This window comes from Rhineura floridana, chromosome 7 (assembly GCF_030035675.1).
Source record: "Rhineura floridana isolate rRhiFlo1 chromosome 7, rRhiFlo1.hap2, whole genome shotgun sequence".
In the NCBI taxonomy this organism is placed as follows: domain Eukaryota; kingdom Metazoa; phylum Chordata; class Lepidosauria; order Squamata; family Rhineuridae; genus Rhineura; species Rhineura floridana.
In genome coordinates, this window is record NC_084486.1 from 116,307,655 (window position 1) to 116,324,761 (window position 17,107).

At 45.8% G+C, this 17,107-nt stretch overlaps 1 protein-coding gene across 13 annotated transcripts in view; it reads right to left on the bottom strand.

Moving 5' to 3' along the window:
* Positions 1–700: 700 nt before the first annotated feature.
* The window catches only part of ZIC4 (Zic family member 4), a 40,199-nt gene continuing 23,792 nt past the window's right edge, over positions 701–17,107 (bottom strand). For 7 of the 13 annotated variants that reach the window (XM_061636978.1, XM_061636977.1, XM_061636974.1 and 4 more), the window contains 2 exons: positions 12,508–13,143; positions 6,919–7,831 (listed from right to left, as the gene is read on the bottom strand). In XM_061636978.1, the coding sequence (XP_061492962.1) occupies positions 7,365–7,831; positions 12,508–13,143 (1,103 nt within the window). In that variant the 3' untranslated portion in view covers positions 6,919–7,364. Of the gene's footprint in view, positions 877–2,963; positions 2,996–4,991; positions 5,118–6,710; positions 7,832–12,507; positions 13,812–17,107 lie in introns of those variants that run through there. The other 6 variants (XR_009764087.1, XR_009764088.1, XM_061636970.1 and 3 more) reach the window with 6 other exon arrangements.

A 17,107-nucleotide genomic window follows, 5' to 3' on the forward strand; every position in this document is an offset into this window, starting at 1 on the left:
ACTCCCTTGATCCCCTTTCTCACGTCCCCATTATCTGGCCTTCCTGTGAGTCATCTGGCCTCCAGTTCTGCTTCTCTATAGATGTAGAAGATGGGCTTGTTGTGAAGAAGGCAACCAAGGACTGTGAGAAACACAGCTAAGGTGGCTTGCAATCCTGCCCACGCTTTCTAAGGAGTTCGTCCTACTGAACACAGTGAGACTTGCTTCCAAGTAAACGTGCATACGACTGGATTGTAAACCAAGCTTCCTGTCTCGGGTTTACTCGGAAGAAAGCACCGTTCATTTAAAGAGACCTTCCTTCCCAGCCAAAACGTGTCACCACGCACACGTTTACTTGGAAGCAAGTCTCGTTGATTTTAGTGGAATTTCCTTCTAAGCCAGCTTGGTTAGTAGTGAAACAACAGCCCGATTCTCCACGGATTTCGATGAGATTTACACTTACATGAGTGCGCATAGGATTCCGGGTTTACACAGATATTTTTAACCGGGAGAAAGGCAAATCGACGACTTTGAAGTTCATCTAATGCGCATGTGCAGCGAAACACAGTAGTACGCATAGACAGCTAAACAGCGTTAAATGGCTAGCTACAGTCGTGGGGAGGCGAATGGAGGACGCTCATTATAGACTATTCGTATGAAAAAAAGGTTGGCTATTAGCAGAGTTTAGTCGATGAATTAATTTTAATTAAAAAAAACTCACAGTCCTGGAAACAGTTACAAAAACAAAATAATAGAGTGGTAGTAAGTGGAGATTTTCCTACGCAAAAGCATTCCTTGGCCAGCAATAGCTTTCCAACCCTAACTTGAGAGAATCGTTTATCATTTTCAAGGGTTATTGTTGAAACCACAAGGGATCCTTGATTTTCAAAGAATCAGCTGGAAAGAAAGAAAGAGAAAACAGAAAAGTAAAGACGAATTTAATCACAAGGAAGCAAGTTTTCTATTTCTCAGGCGGGGCTTTATTCAAAGAGAACAAATGCTTTCTCGATATGATTGACTTTTTAGTAGCAATGATGTTTTCACCAAATATTCTCTTTATTTATTTATTTAAAAATCCATAACATACCTACAAAATTCCAACAATTGCCATTACATCCCATTAGAAACCAACCCAAGTTACACATGGCCTACATCCTTTCTGCGTAGATTTGATTTTTCCTTTTGTTATTTTGTATGCATGTGATGGGTGGAGTTTTTTAAAAAAGAAAATTTCAGAAATAGCACAGTAGGGGGAAAAAATAAAACATTTTAATCCATCTCTATGGAAAGAAGCACTGAAGCATAAACAAAAAAAGCAAAAACAAGAACACAGAATTTGTACAAATATCCTTTTCAAATCAAGAGACCCTAAACCTTTGAAATAAACTGAACACGTTGGTAGATTGAAAACTACTTTTGTATTGTAGTCTTCCTTGTAAACTAAGTAAAATTTTGTAATCGGATTTTTTAATGAGATGCTCATATGAATTTCTGGTGGAGTTTAGGTTTTTAATAAAGAGGAATCAACCATTGTGTGTATCAGTCATCCTAGATGTAACCTGAAACCTGGAAAGTACCTAGTAGAACCTAATCTACTAAAAGTACAATCCTATACATGTCTACTCAGAAGTAATTGTCACTAAGTTCAAGGGGACTTACTCTCAGGTAAGTGGGTATAGGATTGCACCCTTACAGCCCAATTTTATCCATGTTTACTTATCCCACTGTTTTCAGTTGGGCTTACTCCCAGGAAAGTATGTTTAGAGTTGCACCTTAGTCTATCTTTTTTTCCACACCCCATTTTAAGACTAATGCCAATGCAGACTTCTCTCTCTCTCTCTCTCTCTCTCCCCTTTTGCTGAACACCCAAGCCTAATAAAGAATTTTTGAGCACTACAAAGCTTTCTCACCATTTTGTGACATTTTGGTTGGCCTAATCAAGGTATTGTCCTAGTATGGATAATGAAGTTTTTCAAATGGACCTAAACCTTTGCGGTTTGCTTATTCTGTTGTCTCTGTCTTTCATTCTGATTAAGTCAATTACGATTTATACCTCAATCCTAAATACATGGGTTAGTGAAAGGTAAATCTCACTTATTTCTAAGAAGCTTACAATATTTCTTCAGAAATTGAGACTAAAGTTCCACTGGAAACGTTCCAAAAGTGAATATGATACATAGAAATTATTGATTTCAGCAGGACTTGTTCCACATATGGTTTGGAATTGAGGTACAAACGGCTTAAACTACAAATCCTTCTGCTAACTGAGTTATGGACTGGGTGTCTATGAATTACAATTCCTAAGTGCCTGCATATGCAAAACCCCATGTCTCCCAGTTAACCCACTCTGCTCAGCTCTTGATCCAACAAAAATCTGTTGGGACCACTGACAACATAATTTACAATACAGCGCTTGGCTGAGACAAATAGCATCCAGCGATGCTCCCATTTCAGGGACATGCAAACTACGAGAGTGGCAAAAATGCAAAACTGGCAAGCAGCGCAACCCCCTCTCCAGTCCCATTCCCATAGACATTTACGGTCTGTTGGGTTTTTTTTTTTTCAGTTGAGAACACCAAGTGGGGAGGGGGATTGCGTTACTTTTCTTTCCAGTCGCTGACAAAAAAACATTGCTACATATGGAAGCCATCGCTTTGAAGCCGTAACCATTTTAGTGTGTTGCAGTAGCGAAACTTGCTTTTAATAGGTAGTTCCAGCATTAACACGAGCCGAGCCTGTAAAAAGACTTGTATGGGCTGTTGCATTCTTTACACTGCAATAATGGCAGGGTGGGGAGGTTCAGCAGTTACAGACTTGGTGTTCCTGGCTGGGGTTTATTTAAAAATTGGGTTTTGCACAGAGAGCAATGGCTTGGGCAGGATTCAAAGAAACGAGTTCGGAAAGAGACGGTCCAGCAGGGCAGTTCTTCTAGAGATGAGAAGTTAGGAAGGGGATTTTCTCGCGCACAGGCTCTCTTTTCCTTCTCCCCACCATAGAGCCACACGCCCCCCTCCACCTACAGAGAAACAGACATAGGCAGACAGACGTAGGTAGACGTAGGTATCTGATTGTGTACTGGGGCATTTTCTGTCTCCATCCCAAGGTTATCTTTTAAGAAGTTTGGTTCCATCTCTTTAGAAACGGTCCCAGCTAACGGGGCAGAGGGAGTTTGACAGAGGGGAGAACAAATCGCTGACAAAGAACCTTTTTACGTTTCATGAGCGTTGTTAGGGCGACGAGGAGGAATTTCTCAGATAATAACTCCCACTTCAAAGATTTCTCAGCTCAATAGAAATTGGACCGTCCTTTTTTATTCAGCCACAAGGGCTAGCACTAAAGACGACTCGACTGTTTGAATTTTTTTTTTGTTCGGCGTGTTTATTTTTCCCCTATTCACTGGGGTACTTGGATAAAATAAACAAGAAGACAATTACTGGAACATGGACTTCTAACTTTCCCGGGACCATCGCCCGTGGCCTCAGACTTGGGAGTGTCAAGTTCTGCAGCCCAGGAAGGCATTAAGCTCTAATTTCTTGGGTCATCGTTTTTGCCACACACCTCCGGTCTCCTTCTAGGTTGTTTCCGCGAAAGAGCAGAGAAATCCAAAAGATGACACTTTAGAGACCTCCTGAAGTGGCATCCCTTGCTATTTCTTTCTCTTTCTTCGGCAAAGTGAGTGCGTGCTCGCGTGTGTGTGTTTGCTTAGGAAGAAATATTGTGAACACACCTAAAAAACGCAGCATTCAGTAAGGACCTAGATCCTAAGGAGGATGGAGTCAGACAGAAATATCTAAACATTACTAAGAAAAGCAAATGTGTAGACTTACATGAGTAAAAATATTTACACCAACTACTGATTGGGCAGTGTTTGTCGCATGTGTTGGGCGGGGGAAAGGGTGAGGGGCGTGGGGAAAAGAGTTTTGGGAGCTCACTAGTAGACAAAACTGGTCTGGAGGCCACTATTAACTTGCTCGTGAGCAGTCCTATTCGAGTCAGATGGGCTGCTTTGAACAAAGTGGGTCCTTTACTGAAGAGCTACAGCCCAGATCTTAAGCCTATTGGCTTGGAAGTAATTCCATAGTTTTCCATGGGTGCAAAGGTTTCACTCAACACTGGTAGCTCTTATATAACCGCCTCTCCCCCCCGTTAGCCCCCACTTCGGTCTCTTAATCGCAGCGATCCAAGATGCTGTAACAAAAGCCCTCCTTAGAGGGCAAGCCAGCAAAGCCAGCTAAAAAGGACGAGATGGAGGAAGTCCATTTCTGAGGAAGAGCAGACTGAATGTATTAAGCTAGCATGAAACCAAAGGTCAGTGCAAATGTATCTTAATAGACTGTCTCGAATGGAGTGTGCCTCCTTTTCAAGGGCGCTTGCTATTGCTCCGCTCATTACCATAGCGATCCTAACGTGGCATGTTGATGCACCATAAAGCTCACACTTTCAAACCCCACACCACCCCCCAGCAAAGAAAAAGAAACACCCCAGAGCCTTTGAACAAGGCCGGGCTTGATTAGACCTTTCTCCTTTTCTTTCCCCTCCTTCAAACCCATTTCCTCGCCTTTAGAAAAGTCGCCATCAAATCCCAAAGGCCGTCTCTGATCACGGCCCAGAAGAAGAGAAACAAAAGTGAACTGACGGGCTGCGATTCAGGCGGCCCCCTTTTAATTCCTGACATTCTTATCCATTCTGATTATGGGCTGGAACAAGGACACCCATTACCGTGGGGGTTTTCTGGCCCCGGAAATTCGAAGGAAAACGATGCATACTCCTTGTCCATCACAAACACAACATACAAACACACACACACACATTTGTGGGGGGGGTTGTATACATCAGTGAGGATGGGGGGAAAGAAACGGGGCCAGAGGGGCTGGGATGGGGGGGGGGAAGAGAGAGAGAATCTGTTAGACCTAAATATTATGTCCTTCATGAAAAGACTGGACGGGCTCCAGACTTCGCTTTTCACTCTTTTTAAGTATGACTTGCCTATTGCTATAGAAATCTTAACTCACCATGAAGATTCACCGTTGCGAAGAAATACTTTCATTGTGAGAGCCTGCTTTGATGTCTAAGGCGTAAGATGCGGGGCTTTTCAGCTGCCTCTGTCTAGATTACCTTGAGAGCAACGGGACAGACATCTGTAACAAGCAAATGAAAAATTAAAGGTGATTAGCCTACACGTCCAAAAACCGCTTCTGCAAAGAAAGAAATCAGGAAGAAAAGGCGAGGGGGGAGGGTCGAGGGACGAGGGACGGAGTAGAGGGGGGGGATGCCCAGCTCCAGACAAGGTGGAAACCTCTCTCGCAGATGGCCTCCATCCATCCATGATCCACACCTTCGCATTTCCACGCTGTCTCCTTCACTAGTTCTGAGGGATTAAACGAGCAGCAGCAACAAAACCAGCAACAAAAATCTCCTTTCAATTTTTAGGTCTGAGAATCAGACCCGAATGTTTGTATGTTTATTATGTTTCTTCCATTCAACTAGGCGATCTATTAAGGATGTCGCTAAAGCAGTGAGAAGGATTGAGGAACCACACCATGAAACCATTCGAAAGAAGGATGGATGGATGGATGGATGGATGGATGGATGGATGGATGGATGGATGGATGGATGGATGGATGGATGGATGGATGGATGGATGGATAAATTAGATACCCAAACAGGTAACCCTTCTTCTATTTTTAAAAAAATGTGAATAACTGAATGACACTTAACAGTGTCATCCTCAGACATAAGTACTACGGTGTTCACACGTCATTGGGATGTCCCATTGAGCTCAGTGGAACTTACTTCCGAGTAAATATGCGTAAGGTCTTGCTGTACAAGAGATAGAGAGGGAGATTAGAAATAAGGAATTTCTCTTGGTGGTGTTGTGTATTTGGTTAGCACAAAGGAAGTTTTGAATCGCTCTCCACTGAATGGAAGGAAATTGCCTTGTAAAAGTCTTTTGGCCAGGATCTTCGAGCGCCTTCACTCAAACGGGCCTTCCACAGTTTAACAATTGATGAGAATCACCAAAAACCCGTCCCCGAAGTTCTAAATAAACTGCCTGTAAATAAGTTTCATTGAAATGTATGAATCTTAGTACAAAGTGATGCGTTTAGGACCTTTCATCAGTATTTGAGACACATATAATTACTGATTCCCAATGCATTTCCTCCCAGTCTGGCTGGAGACAAGGACTCACATAGGGCTGATAAGAATCATACCTTTGGAGACCTCTAGATATGTTCAATATTTTAATACCATTTTACTTTTGCCATTACAAAAAATAAGTCTTATTATTTCGAATTGTATTATTTTACATCACTACTGTTGTGCGTTTGAAATCCAGACCACCACTGGGTTGACACCATGGGCTCAGATAAATTGACACGTTGTGAATCCTTTTGGACAATCCAGGCAACTCAGTAAAATTACGTCACTCATAACAACCCCCCCCTCTGCAAATAACATGGATCTCACCTTCCATCCACTAAAGAATCACAAGAACTCACAATTCAACAGAAATAACGCGGAGGAGGGGGAGAGAAAAGGAGAATATGTTGATGCATTTAAATCCATCACTTGTGTAAATTAAAATGTACCATAAATCATTAAGCCACCCTTGGGTCTGTTTTATTAGTGACGAGTGAGAAGAATATACTGGTGAAATAGGGGCAGTAAAGAGATTCTTTCCAAAAACGTCAACTGAACTGGTAAATTAATCAAATTATTTAATTGTTCGATTTGTTTACAGTTCGGTAACAAATAATATATTTATAGATACTGATATTCCTTTTTAAAAAAGCACACACACGCAGCCCCCCAAAAAACAATCAAAAATGAAAACACTGGGGCTAATAAAATTGTCCAAGGAAAACACCACCACAAGATACCAGCACCGACGATCGCAGCTGTACAGCTAGAAATCCATCTTAAAAACACTTCGGTTCATTGATACAAAAGGATGTTTCCATTCAAATCGAGGCCTTTGTAAACGTATGGGAAGGAGATGGTCTTCGGAGTCTGCCCTAGTAGGGTGGAAAACAAAAAGAAGAGCTCGTGGAAAGAGGCGTGGGGTGAAGGGATGGGGGTGGGTTGCGGTCTTCTGTGCTTGGCACCACAATAAATACAAAAGGGGGTGGGGGAAAGATGGGGGAGGTCTTTTTTTGTTTTTACAGTATATCTTCTCTCCGGTAGCCTATGCTGCATTTCTGATCTCAGGTGACTGGGGGAAGAGGGAAGGGGGGGTACTCTCCAGATCTGGGATCGATTTCCGCCCCTCCCCTTAGAACCGGGCCTGCCGACCCGCCGTTCGTCCAGTGTAAGCCAAGGTTCCAAAGCACCCCGAAAAGAACAATGCCGTCTCGCCTGCGGCGGGCAGTCCTACCGTACTGACTTTAATAAGCGGGCCGGGGCTCGCAGTTCGTGTAAGCGGCCTCTCCCGGGTGAGGTGACGGAGAGTTACTGGGTGGCGTCGGGATGCCGCTGGCCCCTGAGCTCTGACACACGTACCATTCGCTCAGGTTCGCTGCCGCCTGTGTGGATGAGGCCGCTGCAGGAGGAGGTGGTGGTGGTGGCGGCGGCGGCGGCGGCAGCTGCTGAGGGGGCTCCCGGCCGCAGTCGGACGACGGCGACACCAGCGACGGGGTGGAGGATTCGTAGCCCGAGCTGGGAGGTGGGGACTTGCAGTGGACTTTCATATGCTTCCGCAAGGAGCTGGGGTGGGTGTACGACTTGTCACAGCCTCGCACTTTGCAGTTGTAGGGCTTGTCGCTCGTATGCACATGGGAGTGCTTCTTCCTGTCGCTGCTGTTGGCGAAGCGTCTCTCGCAGCCTTCGAACTCGCACTTGAAGGGCTTTTCTCCTGCAAGGAAAGAGGCAATCCCGGGAGACTTTGCATAATGGACCAGGATGGGAAAGGGGGGGTGTTGGGGTGAGGGGTTGGGTGTCTGCAGGTCACACGTTATTTAATGATGGAGGCCTGTGAAACCAGCCCTCCCCCCCTTTCCCAGCAGATCCCCTGGAGGCCAGTTCCCCCCTCTCGCCGTGGAGCCAAGCCATCCCCTGCAGACGCGCCTGGCGAAAATGCATCTGAACAGGACTGCAAAGGTGTGAGGGGAGCTCTCTAAAGCTGCAGGGCCGGGGAACCCCACGGCTTCGGGGAGGGCGAAGGAGGAAGTTTCGTGTGTGCGCGCGCTCATCGCTATCGCTGCCTCCCTTCCAGAGGGAGGGATGTGCTCCTTTCACAGAAAGGCCCTGGATGAAGGGCCTGGGGCGAGGAGATGGAGCCTCAGCCTGGGACAATGCTGTCTCTTCCCTAGTCTTCGATTCCAGGCTCCCTCTGCTTGCTTCTCTTTCCCCTTTGGTCCTTGGTCCCATATGGCCCATCTTCCCCCTGTCACAGTTGCCCCTCCAAGCTCTCCCATCTGACAACCGTTACTGTACAGCGTCAGTTTGAATTTCAAAAATCAGCATCAATGGATTCCTGCCCTTGTGGTGCGACGTTTCTCACTAGTCTTACACCCATATAAGCTACTCCACACTCTTACAGACGCCTTCTGCTTACACAGACTCATAAACACATTCGCAGGAGAGCTCAGATTTGACCTTGCCAGGACAAGGAGCCTTTGGAGGAAACGCTGCGTAAAAAGGAGGAGGGTGTTCCACCCTCTGCAAGTGTTAAGATATATGTCTATTGAACGAGTGTTATGCAGGTTTAGAATTCGGGGTGTATGTACACACACACACACCACACACACACACCCTCTCTCAAATATATTTCTCACGCCTCAACTAAAGTAATACATAACATCTTCAAAGGCAGTTCTGGTAGTTTCTGACAAATTATACTTGATGGAGTGCCTTTCCTCTCCGCATCCTTGGTAATCTTGTAAGGATTAAAACTCTGTAAAGAACTCAGTAGCATTCTGCTGGTGGAAGCCAACGCTTTACTGAAAGCGCGAGTAGGCCAAGGTTTCATTTTGATATCAAGGAAATTCTACAGCAAGTAACAGACAGGAACATATTTAGCACACAGAGAAAGAGAAAAATAACTACGCAGTCCACAGTGCATTGAAGTCAATGGCAAAACTCTCATTGATCTGACTAGATGATCTGTGTTGGGACCCTATTGAATACCAGATGAGGGATGAGACACTGGAAAGGGGAGGGGAGTTGAGAGAGAAGAAGGAAGGCAGATTTCCCAGGAAATCTGCTGGAGATGGTTTGTGCACCAAATACTGACTGGGCGATGTTTCACTGATAAAGCAAAACAGGTTGAAGCCACCTGCTTTTGTGTCTCTACGGGGCACGGATGCATTCTTCGGAAAAATCAACAGTGAAGCTGGTGCAGGGAAGAGGCACAGAAATGATATAACGCAGATTTGACAGGGATGAGAAATGAAGGCCATGGTACTATGTGTATTTTAGAGGTAAATGTAGCCAAAAGAGCAGGGTAAGTGCATATGTGTGTAAGTGCGCGTTTGTTTATGTAGCATTTCTTAAACCTGACTTCCATAATGAGGCCATGTTATATCTTCCGACTTCACCGCAATGAATTAAAAAAACAAAACCCACCACCAGTGTCTACTAGTAAAGGTAAAAGTGGTCTTTAAGAGAGATAAGCGGGAAAATATAAACTACTAATTTTTAAAAAATCAGTATAATAATATGGGGGAATTTGCAATACTAGATGGCTAATTATTGCAAGGGGTAAAACCCCAGGAGATAGCTGGTGAAACTGCACATTTTCAAGAATATTGCTTGCAAATACCATATTGGTCGCAGGCCCTGTAAGAAAACAATGTTTTCGGCATGTAAGGCATGGCAAGTAAGGCTCTCTGTGTACCTGCATGGAAGGGCATTCACTCGTTTTGTTTTGTTTTGGCGGGGAGAGAAAAGAAAGGGAGGATCATCTATATATTCTGACGGCTCTTTAAGTATTTTAATTATAGTTCCTTGTAAAGAAACCGTTTGACCTTCCGCTACTCAGCTGAAATAACAAATCAAGCGGATTGGCGTAGCACAAGCAAGCAGTAAGTTAGGAGGCCCTTGGGAAAGGCGCCGTCATAAACCCAGCGATCGAGCGGAGTGTGTTACATCCTGGTAAGACTGGCCTTCTGCAGCAGCAGCAAAATAAACAAAAAATTAAAAAATGGTCAGGTTCTTGTAGGCCCTCTAGCACAAAGAGAGGGGCAAAAAGGGCCTGACTACAAGAAAAGAATTGAGAGAGGGGCTCCTCCTTGTTGGCTGCGACGCATTCTCTGAAAGGCTCCAGGAACGGGCTTAATTTAAGAGTCCCCTACCAAAAGGAAAGGATTCCCTGCACTTAAATGTATATTGGTGAAAAGGAAATGCGTTGTAAGGCTTTTCTTTGGCAAGTTTCAGGTTTGAAGGTGTAGGGGAGGGAGGAAAGGAGGCAAGAATTGAGGGTGAAGGTGGGGGTGGGGGCGCGCGCGTGCACATGCTATAGAGAGTCAGCACCGCCATTTTCTACCCACACTTGTAGCTCTCACAGGACTCGCTGCTGAGTGCAAGGCGTGCAGCTTGGCGATTTTCGTATAATCCTCCCAACTCTGGGACTGGATTAAAGTATTTGCAAAATTCTCGAGTGGGGGGAGGAGGGAGATTTAGCTTGCCAGCGCCAGCACTATAAATTACAAGTTAAAACATGCCTCTCTTACTGCGGCCTAAACACCACCTTGGTCACTATTGTCCCTTTGGCCAGTACTAATGGTAAGGAAGTGATTTTTGCTTTCCCGCTTTTTACCTGTGTCACATTATTGTGAATTAACTCTCTCTCTCTCTCTCTCTTCACTCTCTCTCATAGCCAGAAACCCACTCCTGTCTGCCCAGGCACAGGGAAACTCAACGTCATTAATATTTGAGAAGGCAATTATTTTCTCGTTTAAATCTAGAACTGTCTTCATGAATAATTTGTAGGAAGTTCCCTTACAGCTTCAGAAACAGTTGGGTTTGAGAATTTAGGGTGTGGGTGAGTCAACAGAAAACATTGCATGGTGATCAGGCCTAAGGATTCCTTCTCCAACCATTCCTTCCTTCCCAGCCTCCCCCCCCCAAAAAAGAAATTAATTAAACAGGGAAGTTCAAGTGAACGAATACATAATGTAGAACATTTTGTATTCTGAACTCCAGGCTCGCACCCTTCCCGTGCGCTCAACTGGTTGCGCTGATGTAGGTCAACTTTACCAAGAATCCGACCATTTTCTGCTTCATAGACTTCAAAGGAGAAGGCAGATAAAGGGCAGTTAAAGTTTGTTTACTTAAGAAAAACACTGTAATGAAGGGATGGACTGTGCTCTTTAAGGCTTTCGTACCTAACACGAAGAAGCCTCCGGTGACCTCGGCATTATTATTATTCTAAATAAATTAAGTAACAACAAATTCCTGTCAAATGCCCAGCATTATTTAAAATGCATTACAGGAGCGGGGTGGGGACAAAATTAACCATATCACAGTTAAAGCAAGGATACCTTAGAAATGCAGAGAGAGAGAGAGTCGTTGGGTTGTAAGGAGATCTTCTGCAATACGGCTGTGTTGTTTTCCTACGAGTTTATAAGGCTGGTGTGTGTGTGTGTGTGTGTGTGTGTGAAAACTGCACACTGGAACGGATTTAATTTTCCAAAAGGGCTTATTTCTTATATTGTTGTTTTTTTAGAGAGAGCCGGCATGGTGTAGACAATAAAAACTACAAACCCTGGCTGCTCAACTAACTCACAATGTGCAACTTTGCAGGCTGATTTCGGAAGTATGAAAACTTTAGTTTCTTTCAGTACAGATGCCTATGTAAATGATTACAGTTAAACGGGGCTGTTGCAAAGTCTTCCCCTTCTCATAACTTTCTTTCCTGCGTTAACTAGAAATAACAGATGTTTCTGTCACAAATTCCCTTCACAGTTCTGGCCAATGACCTTTCCAAATAGACAGGCCAGGAAGAGGAAATCACCTTCACATACATCACCACATTCTTCCTTCCCAGGTTCTGAAAGTGCACCTTCCCATATTTCCATATCCCCAGCACTTTCAGAAGGAATGGGCTCTTCCGAGGACTTGAGATAAAACATTGCAGGGTTCCTTATACAAAACAAAAAGAGGGGACCTTGCAGCTGTGCTTTTCTCACAAGGAAGGCGGCAGAAGCAACATCCCAGCGGCATCACTCAAAACTGCCTAGACAAGTTGCAACTTCCATTGTCCGCTCCTAATTTGCGAGCTTGCAGCAAGATTGGATGCTTTACCGTCTCCATAGGTCTTGTTAACTCTCCCCTATCCAAGAAATCCTGACCTACATTTTGGGAAGACATTTCTTGTACTCGCACATACACACTTACACGCACGCAAGCCCACATTATGCACACACACTCATCAATTCTACAAATGAAAGAACAGTCAAAACAAACCATTCATCAGGTATTCATTGGCTAGTATTAATTCTATGCAGAGTTAGGAGGTGGGGGGAGAGATCGCACGTGTAGCAGATAGTTGGACAAAACAGGAATGAAGAAAGACCTTTCCATACTGACCTGTGTGAGTCCTTTTGTGGATTTTGAGATTTTCCGATCGAGCAAAGACTTTCCCGCATCCCGGGAAAGGGCAAGGGAAAGGTTTCTCTCCGGTGTGGACTCGGATGTGGTTGACCAGTTTGTATTTGGCCTTGAAAGGCTTCCCTTCTCTGGGACACTCTTCCCAGAAGCAAATGTGGTTGGACTGCTCCGGCCCGCCAACGTGCTCCACAGTGACGTGAGTCACCAGCTCGTGCATGGTGCTGAAAGTTTTCGAGCATAATTTTTTGGGAGTCTGATCCAGTTCGATCCACTTGCAGATGAGCTCCTGCTTGATGGGCTGCCTCATGTAGCGAAAGAAAGCCCCAGGGCCGTGGTGTGGAGCTAAATTCACGTTCAGGCTCATGCCACCGTAGCCGTGGAAGGAGGAAGCAGCAAAAGGATCTGTCCTGGAGACTGGTACTGTCGAGAAAGGTTCAGACCTGGCATACATTTCTCCAGGTAGCCCCAGTCTTATCTGTCCGTTTAGATGACCACCTGGAGCTGCATGGGAAGGTTGCTCATGGTGGAGTCCCGTGAAAAACGAGTGAGTTCCGGCTTCTGAGTGGTGGTGGTGGAGGTGGTGGTGGTGGTGAGCATGGTGTCCGGGATAGCTACCTGTTGTTGAGACAAACATTCCATGATGAGAACCTGTAGCAGCAGAGTGTTGATAAGGGAGCCCTGGCATGACTGGGGCGGTCAGATCTCTGCACAGGAAAAACTCCCTACCTGCTGAAAGAGCTTGGCTGGGGAGAGGGGATGCATACGGGACTGTTGTTGACTGCGCCTGGCCAAATGCTCCCGTCTGACTGGGTACCACCTCAGCTTGGCCTGTCACAGGATGGTAGGGATGAGGCTGAGGGGCAGGGCTGAGCTTAAGGGCCGCGGAGTGATGAGGAGAATGAGGGTGGTGGAGGCGGCGGCGGCGGCGGCGGCGGTGGTGATGATGATGGTGGTGGTGCCCCATGTGTTCTGACCGGAACGGACTCTGCCCGAGGCAGGTGTCTGCAGCGTTCTCCCCAGGGTGCATGGGAACCATGGATTGGGGATGCCCGGCGAAGCCCGTCATGCTCAGAGGGGAGTGGTGATGGTGGCGGTGATGATGACGATGAGGAGGAGCCCCTGCTAAGCCTACTAATTTCAGCGCCGTGTTCCGTTTGGAGAGTGCAGCAGAGTCCATTACCGGGCTCCCCCGAAGCCGCCAAACTCCCTTGATTCTACTACAATTCTAAAAAGTCACCTGATGGCGAGGAGGGGGCAGAGAGGGAGAAAAGAGGAAGAGGGACAGCGTGGCGGAAAAACTTTTTGAAAGTCCCCCCCCCGTTTTCCCCTCCCTCTCTCTTGGTCTGGACTATTTGGCTTTGTTTTGTTTTTGCTCCTTCTCTCCCCCCCTTTCCCCTTTCTTCTCTCCCCCTCCCCCTCATTATTTGTGTGTGTGTGTGTTTCTCCTTCCCTCTTTTTTTTTTAATGCCTACGTGGAATCCCATCCGCTTTGAGGAGCAGCAGCAGGACGCTGGGAGGCTACTGAATAGAGCTTCACAGACTAGGCTCCAACCCAGAGAGCGAAACAATCGGGACGGTCGCTGATTGGCCGAAGCCGCCCGGCCGACGTCAGCGCTGACAGGTCCCCGCTGAAGTCTGAAAAGATTTAGGAAGGGGGAAAGGGGCAGGGAGGGAGGAAGAGGACTCGGAGAGAAATGCGCTTGCGCCTTAATCTCCCCCTCCAAAACTCGTTCCCTTTCCCCTCCTCCTCTCCCTTTGCTCCCCCCACCTCAACCGGCGCGCCGAGGTCGTCTGGGGTTTGCATTAACTCCCCGCGTTTCATTTTCAGCTGCGTTTTACTGATTAAAGGCCGCTGGAACTTCTCCCCCGTCCAAGCCGAGGGGTCCTCCGAGCCGTTTAAGCGCTAATGAGCTGCTGTTGCCAAAGGAGGAACAAGGTCACGAGGAAGGGGCGGCGGCAGCTCCCGGGAGCGCTGGGAAGGCGAGGCTGGCTGGCGGGTGGCTAGTGCTTTCCGCCACTCCTTCCGAAGCCGCTTTGGTTGCCTCTGATCGGCTGCTTAGAAGAGCCAGGAGCTTGGAGGTACTCTGATCTCCTGACCCCTGCATGGCCTGGATCGTGGCTCAACCCCCTGCCTTCTGTTCTCCTGCTAGCTTTCAACCATTTTTACACACACACGTTCTCCTTCCTCATCCAACCCCGTCTCCCTTTCCCACTTAGCCTCATAATGAGCAGACGATTTAATGGAGATCTTAAGATCGGTGTCTGCTTCGGGGCGGAGCGCCTGATTGGCCACCGAACAGCTCGTGGTGGAGTTACCGACGTGCAGTTCGCAACTCCTTCCAGTTTCCTGCCTGCAATAGCAACAACAAAGATGGAGGAGGCGGGGGGGGAGCGAAGGGAGGAAGGTGGCACATCAGAGAGGGACTTTCTCAAAACTTCCGCTCTCGAGGGAGACACGCACACCCAAAAATCATGGGCAAGCCAAGCCGCCGCAAAAATAAGCAGGGAAGGAGGTAGGGAGGAGAGAGACTGCCCCGAGAAGGGGTGCCGAGACGTTGCAAGCTCTCCTCCGTCCCCTTCGCGGTCGCCCAGTTTAGGAATGAATGCAGAAGGCGGGCGACGCGGTGAGCTTTCTGAACTCGCCTCCTCAGTGCCTTTGCCTGCGACTCGCAACAGTAGGAAGTAGAGAAACGAGCGGGTTTCATACCAAGCCTGCCTTTTGCCAGGAGAAGCAAAGTCATGGTTTTGATTTTGAAAAGGAGGATGCAGTAAGAGCGATGGTAGCAATGATAACGATGAAAGTTTTATAGATTCCCCAAACCCTGGAGCAGGCAAAATGCCTTCGGGGGATCCCCACTTACACACAGAGACACAGGCGCAAGGACAGAGACCGCTCCACCGCCATCGCTACCTCCGCCCGCACTTCCTAACCTTCAGTCTAACCCCGCCATCAGCTTGACTGCTGATTATTTATAGCGCACACAAATCTCTAGGGCCCCCGTTCCCAACAGAAATGGGCACAATGAGGCAGAGACAGGCTTTGCATGCAGAAGTCGTCCTGGGAAGCGGGGTTGGGCAAGAAGGTCTCTTTAGATTTCTGACACTTGTTGGCGGCCCAGAGAACCGGGCCTTTAAAACAACAGCCAGAATAAAGGCTAAAACACCGTATCTTCCATTTCCCACGATTGCACCATATCTATGTTTTTCTTTTATCCCCTCCCCCCAATGTCTAATACTTGCAATTAACTGGCGCATTAACCCAAACCAAATCCTTCAAATCATGTCAGGAAGTTTACTGCAACTATTAAGTACTGGATGCATCTGAAACATTGCTTTAAATCCTTCTGTCTCCCCCTGTCAAACGCAATCGCCCACATTCATTTATAAGTACCCCTTTAAAAAGTCTATTTTGAAAGCAACCTGTAGATTACCACACAAATCTATCAGATAATATGATGTTCAGATATGCTTCTTGTCAAAAGAAAAGTAAATTGACTGCAAGGGTGTCGTATCACGTGATGAAAATAAAAGTTTAGGGTTTCTTTTAAAAATAGTCTTTGAGAGCTCTTCCAATAAAGGTTGGGATCTGATTTTACTGCATTCAGGGTATTTCTGTCCTCCCCCATTTTAGTACAATGGCATCAAAATCCAGCCTTTAACCTTAGGACCTCAACACATGAAACATAAGAGTTCCTTTAAGGATACTTAGGATCAGGCGGAAGGACAGATTTCAGTTTAACCTAACACCAAATTAAGGGAGTGCAGTTCTGAGAATATTTTGTCCCATTGAACCAATGAGCATTTACTTGTAAATAAAATCAAGAAGATTGATTGTAAATAAAATTAAGATGATTGGTTGTAAGAAGCACCTTTTAATTATTTTATTTTTTAAAATCCAAAATATTTAGGCAAAAATAATGTGCAAAATCGGAATTTACTTTTAAAAGTGCTTCTCTTTCGCTTTCTGTCCTGCACGAGTGATGCTATGAAAACCCAAAGCCGCTCTTGTTACTCGTGAGTATAAGTGAGGTCAGCGTTATTAAAGATGCAATCATAACACTCACTTGAGAGAAATCCCCATTGAATTCAGTGAAACTTATTTCTGGGGAAACATACATAGGACAGACTTTAAATCATTTCAGATGCAAGACTGGGTAGTGAATTAAAAGTTTTGCCAAAGAAAGGAGTCACATATTAAAGAAGAAAATTTTAAACTAAAGGGAAAGGTGTTTTGATGCAGAATCCCTCAAGATACAGAACTTAATTCAAGCCTAACTATTTCTCTCTCTAGTCATTGCATAATTTACATGCTATCATACAGTAAGCAAGCTATCTCAAACCACAGAACACTTACAGTTTTCCACCATTATTCCAAATCAAGCAATACTTTAACTCCTAAATTTTTATTTTTAAAGCAGCTTTTGGCTGTATTGTGGAAACGTTTGCCAGTACTGCATCATAGAAAAGCCACTTCAGAGACAGACCTAGGCAAACCTCAACACAATTTCTGAGCCTATTCTAAAGGTTTTAAAACTTAACAATGCCTGATTAAAGCAAGTATTGATCAAATTTAGGTTAC